This window comes from Myxine glutinosa, chromosome 4, assembly GCF_964187855.1.
Source record: "Myxine glutinosa chromosome 4, kmMyxGlut1.1, whole genome shotgun sequence".
Taxonomy (NCBI): domain Eukaryota; kingdom Metazoa; phylum Chordata; class Myxini; order Myxiniformes; family Myxinidae; genus Myxine; species Myxine glutinosa.
The window spans coordinates 42,872,582-42,888,818 of NC_136264.1; the positions used below are offsets into that span (position 1 = coordinate 42,872,582).

Here is a 16,237-nt window from a genome sequence, read left to right on the forward strand (position 1 = left end):
TGGTGGTGAACAGCTGTTTTAAAGACCTGGAGGGAGGAGTGGGATTGAAGGGAGTGAGGGAGTTTGTTCCAGAGGCGGGCGAAAAGAGGAATGAAAGAGTGAAGGTGAGCAGAGAGCCGAGATTTCGGCCGTTTAACCATCAGAGGGTTGCTGGCAGATCTTGTGCGACCTGTAGGAATATTTGGGGGACAGAGCACAGAGAGAGCTGGGGGTGCAAGGCCGGAGAGGAGTCGGTAGAAGACAGAAAGACCACCTACCTGCCTGCGGTGAGTGAGTGAAAGGCCCTCAGAGATAGCTTCATCGCGGGAGATTCCAATAATTCTGAAAGCTTTGGTTTCAACAGCGTGAAGCCGAGCTAGGTGTGAGGCAGGAGCACCGGCCCATAGGGGAGAACAGTATTCCATTGAGCTGCGGATGAAAGCCTTGTATGTGGTGAGGAGCTCAGGTGTGCCGAGGAAGGACTTCGCACGACGGAGGATGCCCAGTCGGCGACTGGCTTTGGAGGCCAGCTTGGAAATGTGGTTTTCCCAAGAAAGATCATGGCAGATGTTTGTGGTTTATAATATTTTACAAGCCCGACTACGCCGCTGTTAGACTTTTGGTCTTGTTTTTGTATACCAAGTTGAGGCTCGTGTAAGAGCTAACACATCTGCCATATACAACACAATGCGTATTTGTGTATTTGTGTGCTTGTGTATTTGTGTGTGTGTGCTTGTGTATTTGTGTGTCTGTCCCCCTTCACCAGGGTAGGTTTTAAATGCTTTGAGTAGCGCTTTAGGGGGGATTTGAGTGGGGTTTAATGAATGGGCAATCTTTGAACACCACTGTGTGTCCACTGGTTAAAAGACCTAAAAGACTCCGAGGACCCAACATACCCCCAAGGAACCAGGAGACCCCAAGGACCCAGAAGACCCCAAGGACCCAGAAGACCCAAAATACCCCAAAGACTCAAAAAAACCCTGAAGACCCTTGAAGACCCAAAAGACCCCAAAGATCCATACAATCCAACAGACTGAAAACTGAAACCCCGAAGACTCATAAAGACCCTGAGGACCCAGTAGACTCCAAATACCAAAATTTCCTCTAAGACTTGAAATACCCCAGAGACACTTAAATACCCCAGAGACACTTAAATACCCCAAAGACTGAGCGGAACAAAAAGATCCAAGGACCCCAAAGATCTAGAGGACCCAAAAGATCCCAAGGACTCTGAAGACCGAAAAGAAGAGCAATTATGTTTCTTCCATTGGAATTGTAAATGGTGGCTTGCAAACTGAGCCTCAAGGGCGGTGTACAGAAGCTTCTTTTTCAAAAAAAATCACAATAAATACAAGGTGCAAGGAGGTGAAATTTGCTGCACATGATGTGCAAATCACACAGACTAAACCGAGTGTTCAATTACATCTCTGGGATGTCTAATAAATAAAGATATATAAGCACACCTGACACTAGGTCGAGGCTTCAGACTTTGGCAAGCTCACGAGGCTGTACAGTCAAATAAACTGTTCCAACCTGTCATTTTTATGGGCTTTATACGGGTAGAACATATAATAAAGGTGGCGGGAGACAGAAGGGGGGGGAGGGGGGAAAGGGGGGGGGGGGGGGAGGAAAATACAACAACAGTAGAGAAGACGGATACCGGGAGATCTAGATCTGTGGAACGGAGAGGGCTGGGGCAGGGTACACGATATAAAGAAATGGACACTACTGGGACTTTCAGGAAGGAAAACGGAATTTGAAAAAGGTGGATTTGGGGTCTATTAACGTGGGTATAAAAGATCAAGGGGGTGGATGGGGAAAGATAGGAGATGGTGGTGAATAGCTGTTTTGAAGACCTGGAGTGAGAAAACGCTTCATCAAAAGGTGCCATTGTGCGAGAGGTGGTGCATAATAGTTTTTCCGTTTCATGTAATTTATTCACACCAAACTGCATGTCTCCCTAAGCATAGTGCTGGAAATTACCGAGGTAGTCATTCGCTTGTTACGTGTCATCGAAGCTCCGCCCCTTTTGCAACAATGAGGAGAGGGCCATTTTGTTTGTTCGGAAAGCGAGACATCTTTGCGGGCTCGTGTGGTGTTTCTAGATTTTGCTGTACTCCCGTGTGAATGTTCCTTGTATAATTATGATAAACGCTGTAGAAACAATCGATGCCACTGCTACGATGATGGTAGTTTGTTGATTTAGTACGGTTATAACTGAGAAGCATTTCTGACCAAGAGTGAACGCAAACCCACTATATATAATGTTCAGTGTGTAGGGCTGAAGAATACATGCATTTGAGAGTAGGGTTGTAGAAAATAAACATTCTAATTATTTCAGCTTATTATCCTGACATGTGGCATGGGTTATTTCCTCCACCACCAAGGGTGGACAAACGTTACGTTTTCACCCCTGTTTGTCTGTCTATGAGCAGGATATCTCAAAACGTTATGGACAGATTCAGAAAAAACTTGGTGGAAAGGTTGGATGATGATGACAAGGACCAGTTGATTCAATTTTGATGAACATCCAGATCCGGATACGAGAATGTTAAAATTTTAAAGTGATTCATCAACATTGAAAGATAGGGTCAAAAACGATATGTAGCACAATATCTCACAAAGATGTTGACGGATTCAGACAAATCTTGGCGAACAAGTTTGGTGTCTGTCGGACGAACTGATTCAATTTCGGTGAAGATCCGGATCCAGACCTGGCCAATCAGTGGGATATGAAACGTAAACTGGTCAGTCTGGCGGATACCTCCGCTCTACAGGGGGCTACACTCGTTTTCCTTGGTTTCATAGTTGGTTATGGTTGGAATATCGTGTTGTATTAATCCTCATGCGTAAACTTAAATTATTTTCGTTGGTACCGAACCATATTTCTCGACTCAAGTGATGCCACCTGTGCTGTATCCCTAAGTGGTTGGGTCTAGTCATTTGGCTATGTTACTGGGTGTGGGTTTTATATGAATTGAGTACAATATGTGCACACAATGTAGGATATCTGGCCATGTGTGGTTCAAATGACGATTATTTGCCATAATTCATTCTATTGTTATGGTTTGAGTTACTGACATAGAGAGCATATTATGAATTCCCTGAGGCTAATTCAATATTATGTAGTGGACCAATGTCGCTTGACTTCATATTAAGATCGTTTGCTCTTCCCCTGGTCTGTAACCTAGTAATATTGCACTTAAGTGATATATTTAACTGTGATTTTAATATTGACAAGGTTGTAATACCGGTGTATCAAGTCATTGTTGTCTTATTGGCTTCGCGGGATTTATTGACCTTTGCTTCCTTTTCGGTGCCAATAAACCAATCATAGAGAACCTCAAGCTCAACCTCAAGACTCCTTGTTGTTTATTATCAACCAATGGGTGCTGGAGGTGGGGAGAAGGGGTGAGGGGAGGGGAGGTTGCCATTTACAATTGATTTCCTGGAAAGCCATGAGAAGAAGAGCCATGATTTCTTGACGAAGACTGTCACATTTGGTGAGACTTTTGTTCATTACCTTATACCAGATTCAAAACTAGAACGGCACTCAGTAGAGAGCATATCTCCGCGAGGTGAACAGTTTAAGTTTTGTATCCCAGAGTAAACCAGAAAATCACAATACAGAATCACATTTAATCAAAATCATGCATCCACAACTTTTTGAGATATCCTGCTTTGTATCGTTTTGGCCCTATCTCCCAATGATGTAAAAAAAAATTTTTTTTATCATATCCGAATCCATATTCAGATCTTCAGAAAAATCGAATATATTTGTCCTTGTCAGACACCCAACCCGTCCACCAAGTTTCGTCCAAATTCGTCCAAAACATTTTGAGATATCCTGCTATGTATCGTTTTTGGCCCGATCTCCCAATGGTGAAGAATTACTTTAAAAATTCTAGTAGTCAGATCCGAATCTGGAGCATCACCAAAATCTAAACATTTAGTCCTTCTCACATATGCTACCTTAATAATGTGTGCTTAATAATGTGTCCATATGCTACCTTAATAATGGCCTTAAAACGATCATACATTCATTTTCATTCACATATACTACCTCTCCGCCAAATTTCCTCCGAATCCGTCCACAACCTTTTGAGATATCTTCTTCACAAACAACCGGACAGACAAAAAACAGACAGACAGCCAGGGGTGAAAACATAACCTCCATCCATCTTTGCTGGTGTAGGTAACGAGTTGGCACGTATTGCAGATTGTCCTGGTTGCCACCACGACCATTCACCATAATGATTATGCATGGCAATGGTATTTTGGGAGTTGGGACTTGAGCAGTTTCCTTCACATGGAAATTCTTACACATGAGAAAACCATCAATGCCCAGACTTGTTAAGCAATTAAGTGAGACAAGAAATACGCAGACGACCAGACGCGGCATCTCAGGGTGTGACTTTACTGCACAATAATACTCCCTCTCACAGCGCAAGTGTGGACATAGCGTACTCTGGCAGAAATGTGTTGAGAAGTTCGGAATCATCCCCCATATAGTCCAAACCTATCATCTTGTGATTTTATTCACCTTAGAACTCCTATAGAACATTTGGGTTGCATAAGGTTTACGACTGATGAAGCCATCAAAGCATGCATCCTGAAAAGGCTGTCTCACAAAGATTTCTCCATTGATGGTGTGAAGGCTCCATCTACTTTGACGGGACGAATGTGTACTTGTAGCATGGAAACACCTTGAAAAATAGGAGTTTTATTTACATCCCTGTAGATCCTGATTTGCTGGAATGAGTCCAGTCCAACACTGAACTTCCCTCGTGTGTATACTGTATGGATACATAATAAAGTTAATGCAAATGCAACACAGATATAATAACCCAAAAAGCAATTTCCTGTCTCCACCTTTCCATGTATTACCCTTTCTATCCACCAATTGCCACATTCCCCACTCCTATGCAAATGGCCTCTGGGAGAGCTATATGACTGACTGTTATTATTACGGGCTCTATGCCTGAGCCGACGGTGACACATCCAGGGTGTGCCCAAATCTAGAATTCTCAGACAAACGGAAATTTTTCTTCTGTTGCTAAAGAACTGGCACTTTTACTCAACCTATCCCACCAACAATGCTCCAGCTAGCCAATGGCAGGCTGGCAGCTCCAGCACTTGTCAATACAGCAGATCTAGTGCTCCAAAGTATCGGTAGCCCCTCCAATACATATCTAGTGCTTCATGACTCAAGCTCCCCTCCATATGGATCCAGAACTCCAAAATGGCTCAAGCTTTTTTTTCACCCCCCTCACCCATCCACAACCTTGCCCCTCAAACACACACACACACACACACACACACACACACACACACACACACACACACGGTGGATATTTTGAGACCTGGTAGGTGTCCGTTCCATATCCTGAAACCCACCCACGTATGAAGATAGCAGCCAACAACAGCAACTTGCATGCATGCACGCACACACACACACACACACACACACACACACACACACACACACACACACACACACACACACACACACACACACACACACACACACCAGGCCCAGCACTCAAAAAATCTGCTAACCCATGCAGATCCAATGCCTTATTTTCCACCTACTCAGGTTAAATATCTTACAGGTTCTTGCAAATGTCTTTTTTGAGCGAGATATTATTCATGAGATTCATGCTACATCGCAGTGTACTTTCTTCCGTCAATAAGAAAGGTGTGGAAATTTCCAGAACATTCCTCCTGAAAAAAAAGCAAAGTAAAAACAGCACAGAACGGAGGATGAAAAACAACGCTCGACATTTCCTACGCAAGTCCAGCTCTTAGCGCATCACACAATGCTGCCTTCTCCGAATGAACAGACTGCTGGAGCTGGGAAAAGAAAAAAGGAAAATGGTGAATAAATGTTTAAACAACTCAGGAGCTTGATGGGGGACGGAGTACAGCTGCATCTGTGAGTTAGAGTCTGCTGCCAGTCACCAGCGGCTGCAAGAGCAGGGATTAACATCACAGTTAAAAAAGACTTACACAACACACAGAGCTCAGCTAGGCCAAGCCTACGCAGTCCTTAAAGCATATTCAGAGGTTCATTATGGAACCCTAAAAAACCGAGATAAAAACGGAAGAAAGGTGCTTACGGCACATAAAGTATGCATAGAACAGTGGGAGAACGAGTGAGGACATTGCGGTTTTTTGTTTTCCATGGAGCATTCAAAATGAGCGCACCGAGGCCTCATGCACCTGGCCCTCCTTTAAATTCTCATTCTCGACGAAGTAGTGACACTGCAGAGATGAGAAAACTAGAAAAAGGAACTGTGGTTCTTAAAGAGAAAGAAAAAACCATTCGTTTTTTGTTGGATTTTAAAATTCTGTTCCTTAATGGCGCAAATTAACATGTGGGGAGGGAGCCTGGGTGATGGAATGGAGGGAGGGAAGTGAGGGGTGAATGATGAGCCTGTGGTGTTCTGGCTTGCGGTTGCCATGGTGATTCCGATTGTGAATGCACTTGGGAAATACAAACTAAGATGCAGTGTAGACACAACCCATTGCGCCGAATATGACCCGTCGTACCGAGCGCGTAGCCAGTGAAATATAGGATGTTACTACAGAAGACATGCAAAAGTGGCAATGCTGGGAATAATAAAATAAATAATGAGAGCAGTTTGAGGCATACATTATGGCAGAATAGTGGTGCTACTGGTGTCCGAGAGGAGGCCGGCTCAAATTCAGCCAAACGTATCGGCATTGCAGATTCGGATTCAAAGCTTCGAGAAACGGAGGGTTGCTGGAGAATCACGTCATCATAGTCAACTTCAAAACAACAATTTAATAGTCATCTGAGATAACAGCAATAACAGGAGATCATAATCACAAGGAAAAACCTTCTTGCTGAAAGAAAAACATTAAAGTTGATTGGGGCTCATTAGGAGAGGGATGAAATGTATCAAACTAACAAGGAAAAAAGGGGGGAAGTGGGGAGGGTGAGGAAGATGAGGGGGCTCAGTCGCATGAGGGCATCATGAGGAAGGTTTGGAGTGGAGTGGAAAACATACACCACGTAATTGTGCATCTTATTAAAATGATGAGTTATTTATCCTTTTGTTATCGAGTCAGTGTTTTGCGATAATCTACAGCCCATTGCGTCATATGTTTGACAAATGCACACATACCCTCTAATGTTTGTATTATTGTAAAACAACCCTATGCCCTATGAGTAATTATATAATAAACTAAAGGAATATATATATACATATATATATACATATACTTTTTTTTTTAAGGCAGTCCAAATTTGGTACAAACCTGTAATTCAAACTAAATCACAAGGTGAGCATACATTTTGAGTTAAGGGATATTAAATGCATACAACTTGAAAACTGGTACATGCACACAAGGAGAAAATAAATAAGTAAATAACTGGTGCTATGACACAGAGGAACATCTGAAGGAACACAAAGATGAAAAAGGTTTCATAAAATATTTACTCGGTGGGTCGACATGGGCTGGCAGTAAGGTCTATGCCCGAGGGGTATGCGCTCTCACCTCTGAGCTGTCTCACCTGGGACGAATCTCGGCTCAGCTATAAACTGTCATCCCAGTGGTTAGCATGCAGGACGATACATCAATGTGTGTGCCGTCCATCGGAAGGATATTACGCCAGACTGGGAAGATCTATCTACCAGCACTGGTCGTTGGTGTATGTTAAAGATCCCAAGGTGTCTCACATCAATTTGGTGATTTATCATCAACAAATTACACTTTCCTGCCACCATCGGTAGAATGTCAGGCCCGATAAACCGGTTCATGAAAGATTTGGCCTAAAAATGTTCCCTGAATGACCTTATAAGTAGGTGGGATTACTTGGGACTGTTAAATGAGTAGTAGTAGTCGTAGTAGTATGGGTTATTGAGTGGCTCGACAAGAAAGGGAATTTTACGACAAATGTAAGCTATGACGTGCCTCGGCAAATGCTGCCTGGGAGATGCATTTCAATATCCAGGGCCAGATAATACAAATAAGGTCCATCGGTCCATCAAGGTCCATCAAGTCAATACTGGTCCATCAAGCTTCATCCAAATCCGTCCATAACTTTTTGAGATATCGTGCTATATATTGGTTTTAGCCGTATCACTAATCACTCAATGGGGAATAATCACTTAAAAATTGTCTGATCCGGATCTGGATTAGAATCTTCACCAAAATTGAATCAATTCTTTCTTGTCACATGCACAACCTCTCCACTTAATTTTGTCCGAATCCGTCCACAACTTTTTGAGATATCCTGTTCACAGATAGACAGACAAACAAACAATCGCAAAACATAACCTTCATCCACCTTTGGTGGTGGAGGTAACAACACCTTTTAAATATAAAAAGCCTAACCAAAACCCTAACTAGACCCAGCATTCCACAACTCATCTACTTAACCTCGTCAAATTCCACAGCACACACATATTTTCATGGGATTCCCAAAGGTTATAAAAAGTTTTTAGTTTCTCTATTGTGGGCAGTGGAAAACAAAAAGTACTGAAACAGATGGGGATAAAAAAAAGGGCAAAGGTGATTCGTTGAGCTAACATGGCATTGATTATGGCAATTCAGTGTTATCAGAAAATCCAAGCTTGGCTTTCTGCTCTGCGGCCTTTAAATGAAATCTAAAGCTACAACCAACTAACTTAACATACAATGAAAGCGATACTTGGAAGGGTCCAGAAACAGATCGAGCACGAAATAATGGGATCAACTTTGAATTTCACATTAATTAGGAATGATTCGAGACGACTAGATTTAGAAAAATTGCAGGTGTTTGCAGTGTGGGGGAATTTGCCTGACGTGGAGACAATGTCACTCAAAATAATGATAAAAAACGTGCCTGTGATTGGACATTTGCTGAGATGGCAAAGAGAGATATAACTTATAGAAAGCATGAGCAATTGAGGAAACCGTCGAGACAATTAGTAAAATGTGCCTGTGAATCCACGTCTGTGATCTTGTTTTGAAAAAATCATATAGTAATCATACTGTATATAATTCGAGAAATGTCAGTTTGTGAGTTTATTTGTTTGATTTATATGTACTCCTGAAACGCTGAATGGTATGAAATGAAAGGTGGTGGTTGTACTTGGGGTGCGCATGGAAGGGTTTTAGGCAAAATGTTTTTTTTGTAACCCATGAGGTTCAGGGTGGGGGGTGGAGGTGGTAATTCAGATTATTTATGTAATTGTGCATCGTTTTGCTCCGCTCCGAATGTGATGGGGTATTATAAGTCATAATAAAATACAAATTATCTGCATGAAAACCACACACATAATGGAAGAGGGATATACTGTATTATCATACCAAATATCAAACTGTGTGTGGTTTCTTTGTTTTATACATATGCATTACTGAACTGCTGGATGGAATGACATAAAAACTGATGATTGTACTTTGAGAAATGTTTGCACTGTAATGCACTGTAATGTTTTAGTGGGTAAAATTTTCAGAGTCTGGGGGTTCAGAGTAGGTGGGGTGGGGGAATAACGGTGAAGATCTCAATTCTCTCGATGTAAATGTGTATCGTTTATCGCCACTGCTGGTGGGAATGGGTATTACAAGTCAAAATAAAATATTGTACGACAAAGACATAAAAGTGGTGGAATTAACCAGTCCATAAGGATGGGTTCTTCAATATTAAAATAAATAAGGACAAAAGAAAAACCATGACAAGGAAAGAGTGTCGGAATTCGGATATTTGTAACAATCCTAGTCAAACAACATTGTATTCATATCAAATTAGTCCCTCATGTGAGACGTGAATGGAGTGGGTAGAGAGTGAGAGAGCGGGGGGAGAGAGAGAGCGGAGAGCAAGGTGGGGGGGAGTGGGGAGGGGGGAGGGAAAGAGAGAGCGAGAGGGAGAGAGAGAGAGAGATAACCCCAAATGCCATGTAGTCGACCAAACAGCCACCTCAAAGTCGGCAACGTCACGAAGAAACATTTTTTGAAAATCGCAAATGGCAGTGTGATGGAATATCAAGCCTCATGTCCCCACCATGGTTCACATAATAGATAAATTGTTTACAGTTGTAGTGTGTCAGTTAGAGCACATGCAAACATGACGAGTTGAGCAGGTGGTGTTAGGATAACTGTCATCCCATTCCACAAAATGCAGTCAGTCCAATGTAGAGCAGCCCTTACGTGCACCATGTAAGATGGTAATCTAAATGGTGGATTATTTATACCATGCCTGATTGGCTGGTTTACCATTCCGTGTGCCCATCAGATTGCTTGTCAGATGTAGATGAAATTCCAAGCTGAAATTTCATATCCACTACATTCCATTGGTCGAAGTTGAGAACCGATGAATATGCAAAAGCATCGCCTTCGAGCTCACAAGACAAAAATTGCACAATATGATTATTCTGGCACTCATTAGATGTGCAGTGTATAAGCTGTGCATCTAACATGTTCTTTCCGCATAAACATCCCATGCTTACGATTTTGAATATAAAATTGGTGAACAATATAGAATGTTTCGGAGAGAGAGAGAATTCAATGTAAAAGAAGAAGTTTAGAATGAGAAAGTTCGCAGTCATTTAATTTGAATGTGGCACGATCCAGCCATGTGTTCGGAAAGCGAAAATTGGAGATGCCAGCATTAGCAAATGTGCACGGCCATCTGAAACCGTAATCCAACAAAAGATTAAGTACCATGATGAATGCATGATCAGCATCCATAAAGAACTGCTCCCTTGTGGGTAATATTAGTGGTTACCATCCATAAAGCACTCGTCACCACATTACGTGTTCTTTTTGCAATTATACATCCACAATTTCTGGTTGCTGTTAAGGTTAGGGTTGGTTGCAGGACCACGATTCTGCAAACATCACAATATGGCAAACGTGTTGCAGGCAGTATTGCTTTATGGTGGAAATATATCTGATAAGTGATAAGTGATCAGAGTCAAACTCATCACGGTGATGGAAGACACCACCACTCTTTGCCTCAAAACGATTCACCACCACTGGCAACTGGAAGAATGTTAAACACAGAAAAAGAAATTCTGAAAGAAGAAGTGGAAAAAAGGGAGACGAGATGAAAAAAAAAAAATGACAGAAACAAAGGGAAAAGATGTGAATACTTGTGAGAAGATGGGGGTGGACATAAGGAAGGGTCAATAGGTCTCAAGTCAAACCGTTTCAGCTGCTTTGTGCGACAGCTGTGCAAGAGGTCAGGAAGCTATCGCATCGCAGTCAAGCAGCTTAGAAAATAGCCAACGAGACACGGAATCCCTGGGTAGCAAAACACAAGCGCTTAACCAAAGCGCCATTTCAAGAAGGTGGAAGTTCAGACACCCGATGATGTTAAAGTGGAAATGTGATTTCATTTTTCTTTAAAGCTCAATAATCGACACAGATATAATTTACATACATTTGCTATGTGTCGAGACAACAGGTGTATGGTATGGTACCTGCATAGGAGAGTGGTGCATCTTTGTCGATAGCGATGAGTGGTGGATCCATGGTAACCATCTGCTCACCCTCCTTCACGACACCATGGTACACCTTCGCCAACCAGGGACGATGTCGATTTACTGGGGAGAAAGATGTAGGCTCATCAATATGGGGATAACAAATCGTGCATTGCACATACAATCTTTAATTTTGACAGTCGGGCGTTCACTTTTCACTTTAAAAAAAAAAAAAAATCTTGCTTGGAAACGATGCTCGGATGTCTATCGGACAACAGTGATGAGAATACATGAACGATATGATATGTTCCACTATCTATAGTGAATATGGCTCACTGAGAAGTTTGAGCATTTCATGAAAAGTAAGACATGAGGATTCAATTGGGAATGGTGGTATCCTAGTGGTGAGAATCCTGGATTGGCATACCAGAGGTTAAAGTTTCAAATCCAGCTGAAGGCTGCAGCATTTAAGGATTTGGATTCTCAGCTTTGGGAAAATTGGTCCCAGAAGAAATACTGTTGTTGGTGGATTGTTGGTTGAAAACCCAGTTGGCTGATAAATGATCCGAAGGAAGATAAATTAAATCTGCCATACCTGGTCTAGCCAACACACGCTTGTTCACATATGGAGACTTTTAATGCCCTCAGAGCAACTTAGGATGAACATTAAAATGACACCTAGATGAAAAAGAAAATGCTGTCCAAATCTCCCAAGTGAAATCATGCTATACGAATATAATTTGTGTAATTGGCGTGTGTGTTTTAACTTATATGCACTCCTAAACCACTTGACGGAATGCATTAAAAAAAGGGTGGGTGTACTCGCGGTGTACATGGGATGGTCTTAGGTGACAACATTTTATCATAGCCCTCAGGTTTAGGAAGGTGTAGGCTGCAAAGCCAGGAAGAAGAAGAAGAAGGCAGCCAAGAAGGCTGCAAAGAAAGAGGTAGCAAAGGCGCAGGAGGCATGTAGGAAAATGTTCGGAGAACGCTTGGATTCGTAAGAGGGTCAGAGAGCAGTATTCAGGCTTGCAAAGCAGATAGCGAAAGAGAGGTGTGATGTGATGGGGGTGAGTTGCTTGAAGGATGAAGTGGGACAAATCGTTGTGGACCCAGATGGAATTAAAGGAAGATGGAAAAGATATATGGAAATGCTGTTGAATACAGAGAATGAATGGGATGGCAACATAGAGAGTAACCCAGTTTTAGGACCGGCAGAGAAGATAACTGAGAAGGAAGTTGAGGAAGCGATAAAAGCAATGAAGAGTAGAAAAGCGGGAGGGCCGACGGGAGTTGTGGAAGATATGTTGAAGGCAGCAGGAAGTTGGGGTGTGAAGAGAATGACAGAGATCTGTAATCTGGTGGTGAAAGAAGGCCGCATTCCAGTGGATTGGGAACTGAGTACCCTCGTCCCTCTATACAAGGGGAAAGATGACCCTCTGGACTGTGGCTTGTATCGAGCGATAAAGTTATTGGAGCATAGAATGAAGGTATTGGAAAGGGTGTTGGAGAGGAGGATAAGGAAGAAGGTGAAGATCGACGAAATGCAGTTTGGATTTATGCCAGGAAGAAGAACGACAGATGCGCTCTTTATTGTGAGGCAGTTGCAGGAGAAGTACATGGAGAAGAGGAAGAAATTGTTTCTTGGGTTTGTTGATCTGGAGAAAGCATTCAATAGGGTTCCACGCGAAGTATTGACAAGGGCTTTGAGGAAGTTAGGAGTGGAGGAATGGTTGATCAGAGTAGTGATGACAATGTACAAAAGAGCGCGCACAGCTGTAAGGACGAAGGACGGGAACAGTGGTGAGTTTGAGGTGAAGGTGGGAGTGCATCAGGGGTCGGTACTAAGTCCACTACTATTTGTAGCTGTGATGGAGGTGCTGGCTCAGAACGTAAAGGAGGGTTTACCATGGGAGTTGTTGTATGCAGATGATCTGGTGTTGATTGCGGAAAGTATGGATGAACTGAAGGAAAAGATGAACAAGTGGAAGGAATGTATGGAGACAAAAGGTCTGAAGGTGAATATCGGAAAGATGAAGGTGATGGCAAGTGGTAAAGCATGCGGTGAAGTGGAAAGAACTGGGAAGTGGCCCTGTGCTGTGTGCAGGAAGGGTGTCGGAGTGAACTCCATTCAATGTACAATGTGCGCTGAGTGGGTTCATCAAAAATGTAGTGGTCTGAGAGGGTCATTAACCAGTGTGGCAGCTACATTCAAATGTAAGGTGTGCACAGAGGGAGCTGCAGATGGAGGAAATGTTGAGTTGGATCTTGAAGATGGCGTGAAGCTGGAAGGTGTGAAAACATTTTGCTACCTCGGAGACATGCTGAATGGAGAAGGTGGATCAGACTCGGCACGGTTGCTAGAGTGAGATGTGCATGGAAGAAGTTTTGGGAACTGAGTGGTGTGCTGATGAGGAGGGGAGTGTCGTTGAAGCTGAAGGGAAAGGTGTATGCTGCATGTGTGAGAAGTGTTATGATTTATGGGAGCGAGACATGGGTAATGAACGTAGAGCAGCAACGAAGGTTGGAAAGGGTGGAAATGCGAATGGTTCAATGGATGTGCGGAGTATTGTTGAGAGAGAGGAAGACAAATGATGAATTGCGAAAGATGATGGGAATAGAGCCTGTGATTAATGCTGTGAAGAGGAACAGGTTGAGATGGTTTTGTCATGGGTTGAGCAAGGATGAAAGTGACTGGTTGAGAAGAGTGATGGAAATGAATGTAGAAGGAAGCAGAGGACGGGGAAGACCGAGAAAGACTTGGCTAAAGATGGTGGAAGAAGAAATGTGGGCAAGGGGGTTAACAAGGAGAGATGCAGAAAATAGGGCAAAATGGAGAAGATTGTCATGGGGACCGCAAGGCTAACCCCCGCTCTAGCAGGGAAAATGGCCTTAAAATGCATGTTGTTTGTTGTATAGCCCTCAGGTTTAGGGTGCTGTGAGACGCAAATTATCTTTGTAAATATGTATCGTATAGCACCGCTCTCGGTGGGTGTGAATATTAAAAGTCATAACTCAAACGACACTCGGTAGAACACATACCTCGGCCAGGCTGAACAGTTTATGTTTTGTACCCACTGATAGGCCGGATCTGGATTCGGACCTGAACCAAAATAACCAGCTTATTCTTGTCACCTAACCAACTCGTCCACCAAGTTGTCATAACCCGTACATATCGTTTAAAATATTGTGCTAGATTGCATAAAGTTTTTGACCCGATCTCACAATTAGGAAGAATCACTTTGTAAATTAAAATAATGCTCATATCCAGATCCGGACCTGCATCTTCACCAACATCAATTCATTTCGTCCTTGTCACACACCCAATCTGTCCACCAAGTTTAGTCCGAATCCGTTTATAACTTTTTGAGATATCCTTCTCACAGAAACTTCTTGGTGTTGGTTCGGACTTCGAACTTCTTCAAACCCAGGATCCTAGGATCCCAAGCCGGCACCCTAACCACTTCCTGTTGTTGGCTTAGCGGTTAGGGTGCCGGCTTGGGATCCTAGGATCCTGGGTTCAAATCCCGATCGATCGCTGAATTAACGCCAGGGGGGTTGACTCAGCCTGTCATCCTTCCTAGGTCGGCAAATTGAGTACCGGCTTGCTGGGATGAATGATCACAGTGTGTACCCCGATTTAGAATAGGTACACCGTATCCCTGCGCATCGTAAGAGGCGATCAAGGGTTGGAGTCAGGAAGGGCATCCGGCAATAAAAACATTGCCTCAAACAGGGAACCATGATTGTCATGGGGCCCGCAAGGCTAACCCCCGCTCTAGCGGGGGAAATGGCCTTAAAACGATCATTCATTCATTCTTCTCACAGAAAAACAGACAGGCAGACAAACAAACAAACAAGAAGATGTCATGCCAAGCACGATACTTGCAAAATCCACCCCTCCCCGAAATGAAAAGTTGCCATGGATACATCAAATTGTCCATTTCATTAAGATTAAAATTAACGATCTTAATCAAAGCTCGGGTCAATCGGATGAAAATTGATGATTTTTCAGATGAAAATTGATGATTTTAGAAGTTTGACCTTGAGTTGAGCTTTGACCTTTTAACCCCCAAAATAGTTGGTTTTCTAATTCCGTGATGTACAATGCAATTGTTCTTTAATGTGCAGGTTAATCGGATCAAAATTGACGATTGGTCAAATGAAAATTGATGATTTTAGAAGTTTGACCTTGAGTTGACCTTTGACCTTTTGACCTTAAAATAGTTGGTTTCCCAATTCAATAAGTTACTATGCGATTGCTTTTTAATTTTCAAGTGAATCGGATGGAAAATGACAATTTTAGAAATTTGACCTGAAGATGACCTTTGACCTCAAAATCAATAGGCTCCTTCCCTTTGACAAACTCTACTATCTGGTGAAGTTTTGTGAAGATCGGTTTTAAATTGTGACGTGTAGGCGATTGACAGACAGACAGACAGAATAACGCACAAGACCAACCAATATACTTGAAAAATCTTCGATTTTTTAGATGTATACAAAGGTAGACTGAGGTTGAAAACATAACCTCAGTCTACCTTTGATATGGGAGGGAATAAAATGCCAATTGTATACATAAAACATATAGACATCATTGACGTGGGGTAAAGTTTGTGTGCTTTGTTTGTGTGCTTTGTTTGTGTGCTTTGTTTAACGTATATACACTCGGAACCACTGGACGGTATGAGATTAAAATTGGAGGTTTAACGTGGTAAAAAAAAAACAAAAAAAAAAAACATTTTCCCGGAAGTGAGTACGTTATGAGAACAGAACTGCTGGATGGAATTGAGTACAAAAATGGTGGCATTTCATGTCATAAAATACAC

The 16,237-nt window shown here is 42.5% G+C and overlaps 1 protein-coding gene across 1 annotated transcript in view; it reads right to left on the reverse strand.

Moving 5' to 3' along the window:
• Nucleotides 1-16,237, reverse strand: part of CLSTN1 (calsyntenin 1) — a 248,267-nt gene that overhangs the window by 153,513 nt on the left and 78,517 nt on the right. The window contains exon 2 of the mRNA XM_068112236.2: nucleotides 11,412-11,534. Within this exon, the coding sequence (XP_067968337.2) occupies nucleotides 11,412-11,534 (123 nt within the window). The remainder of the gene's footprint in view (nucleotides 1-11,411; nucleotides 11,535-16,237) is intronic.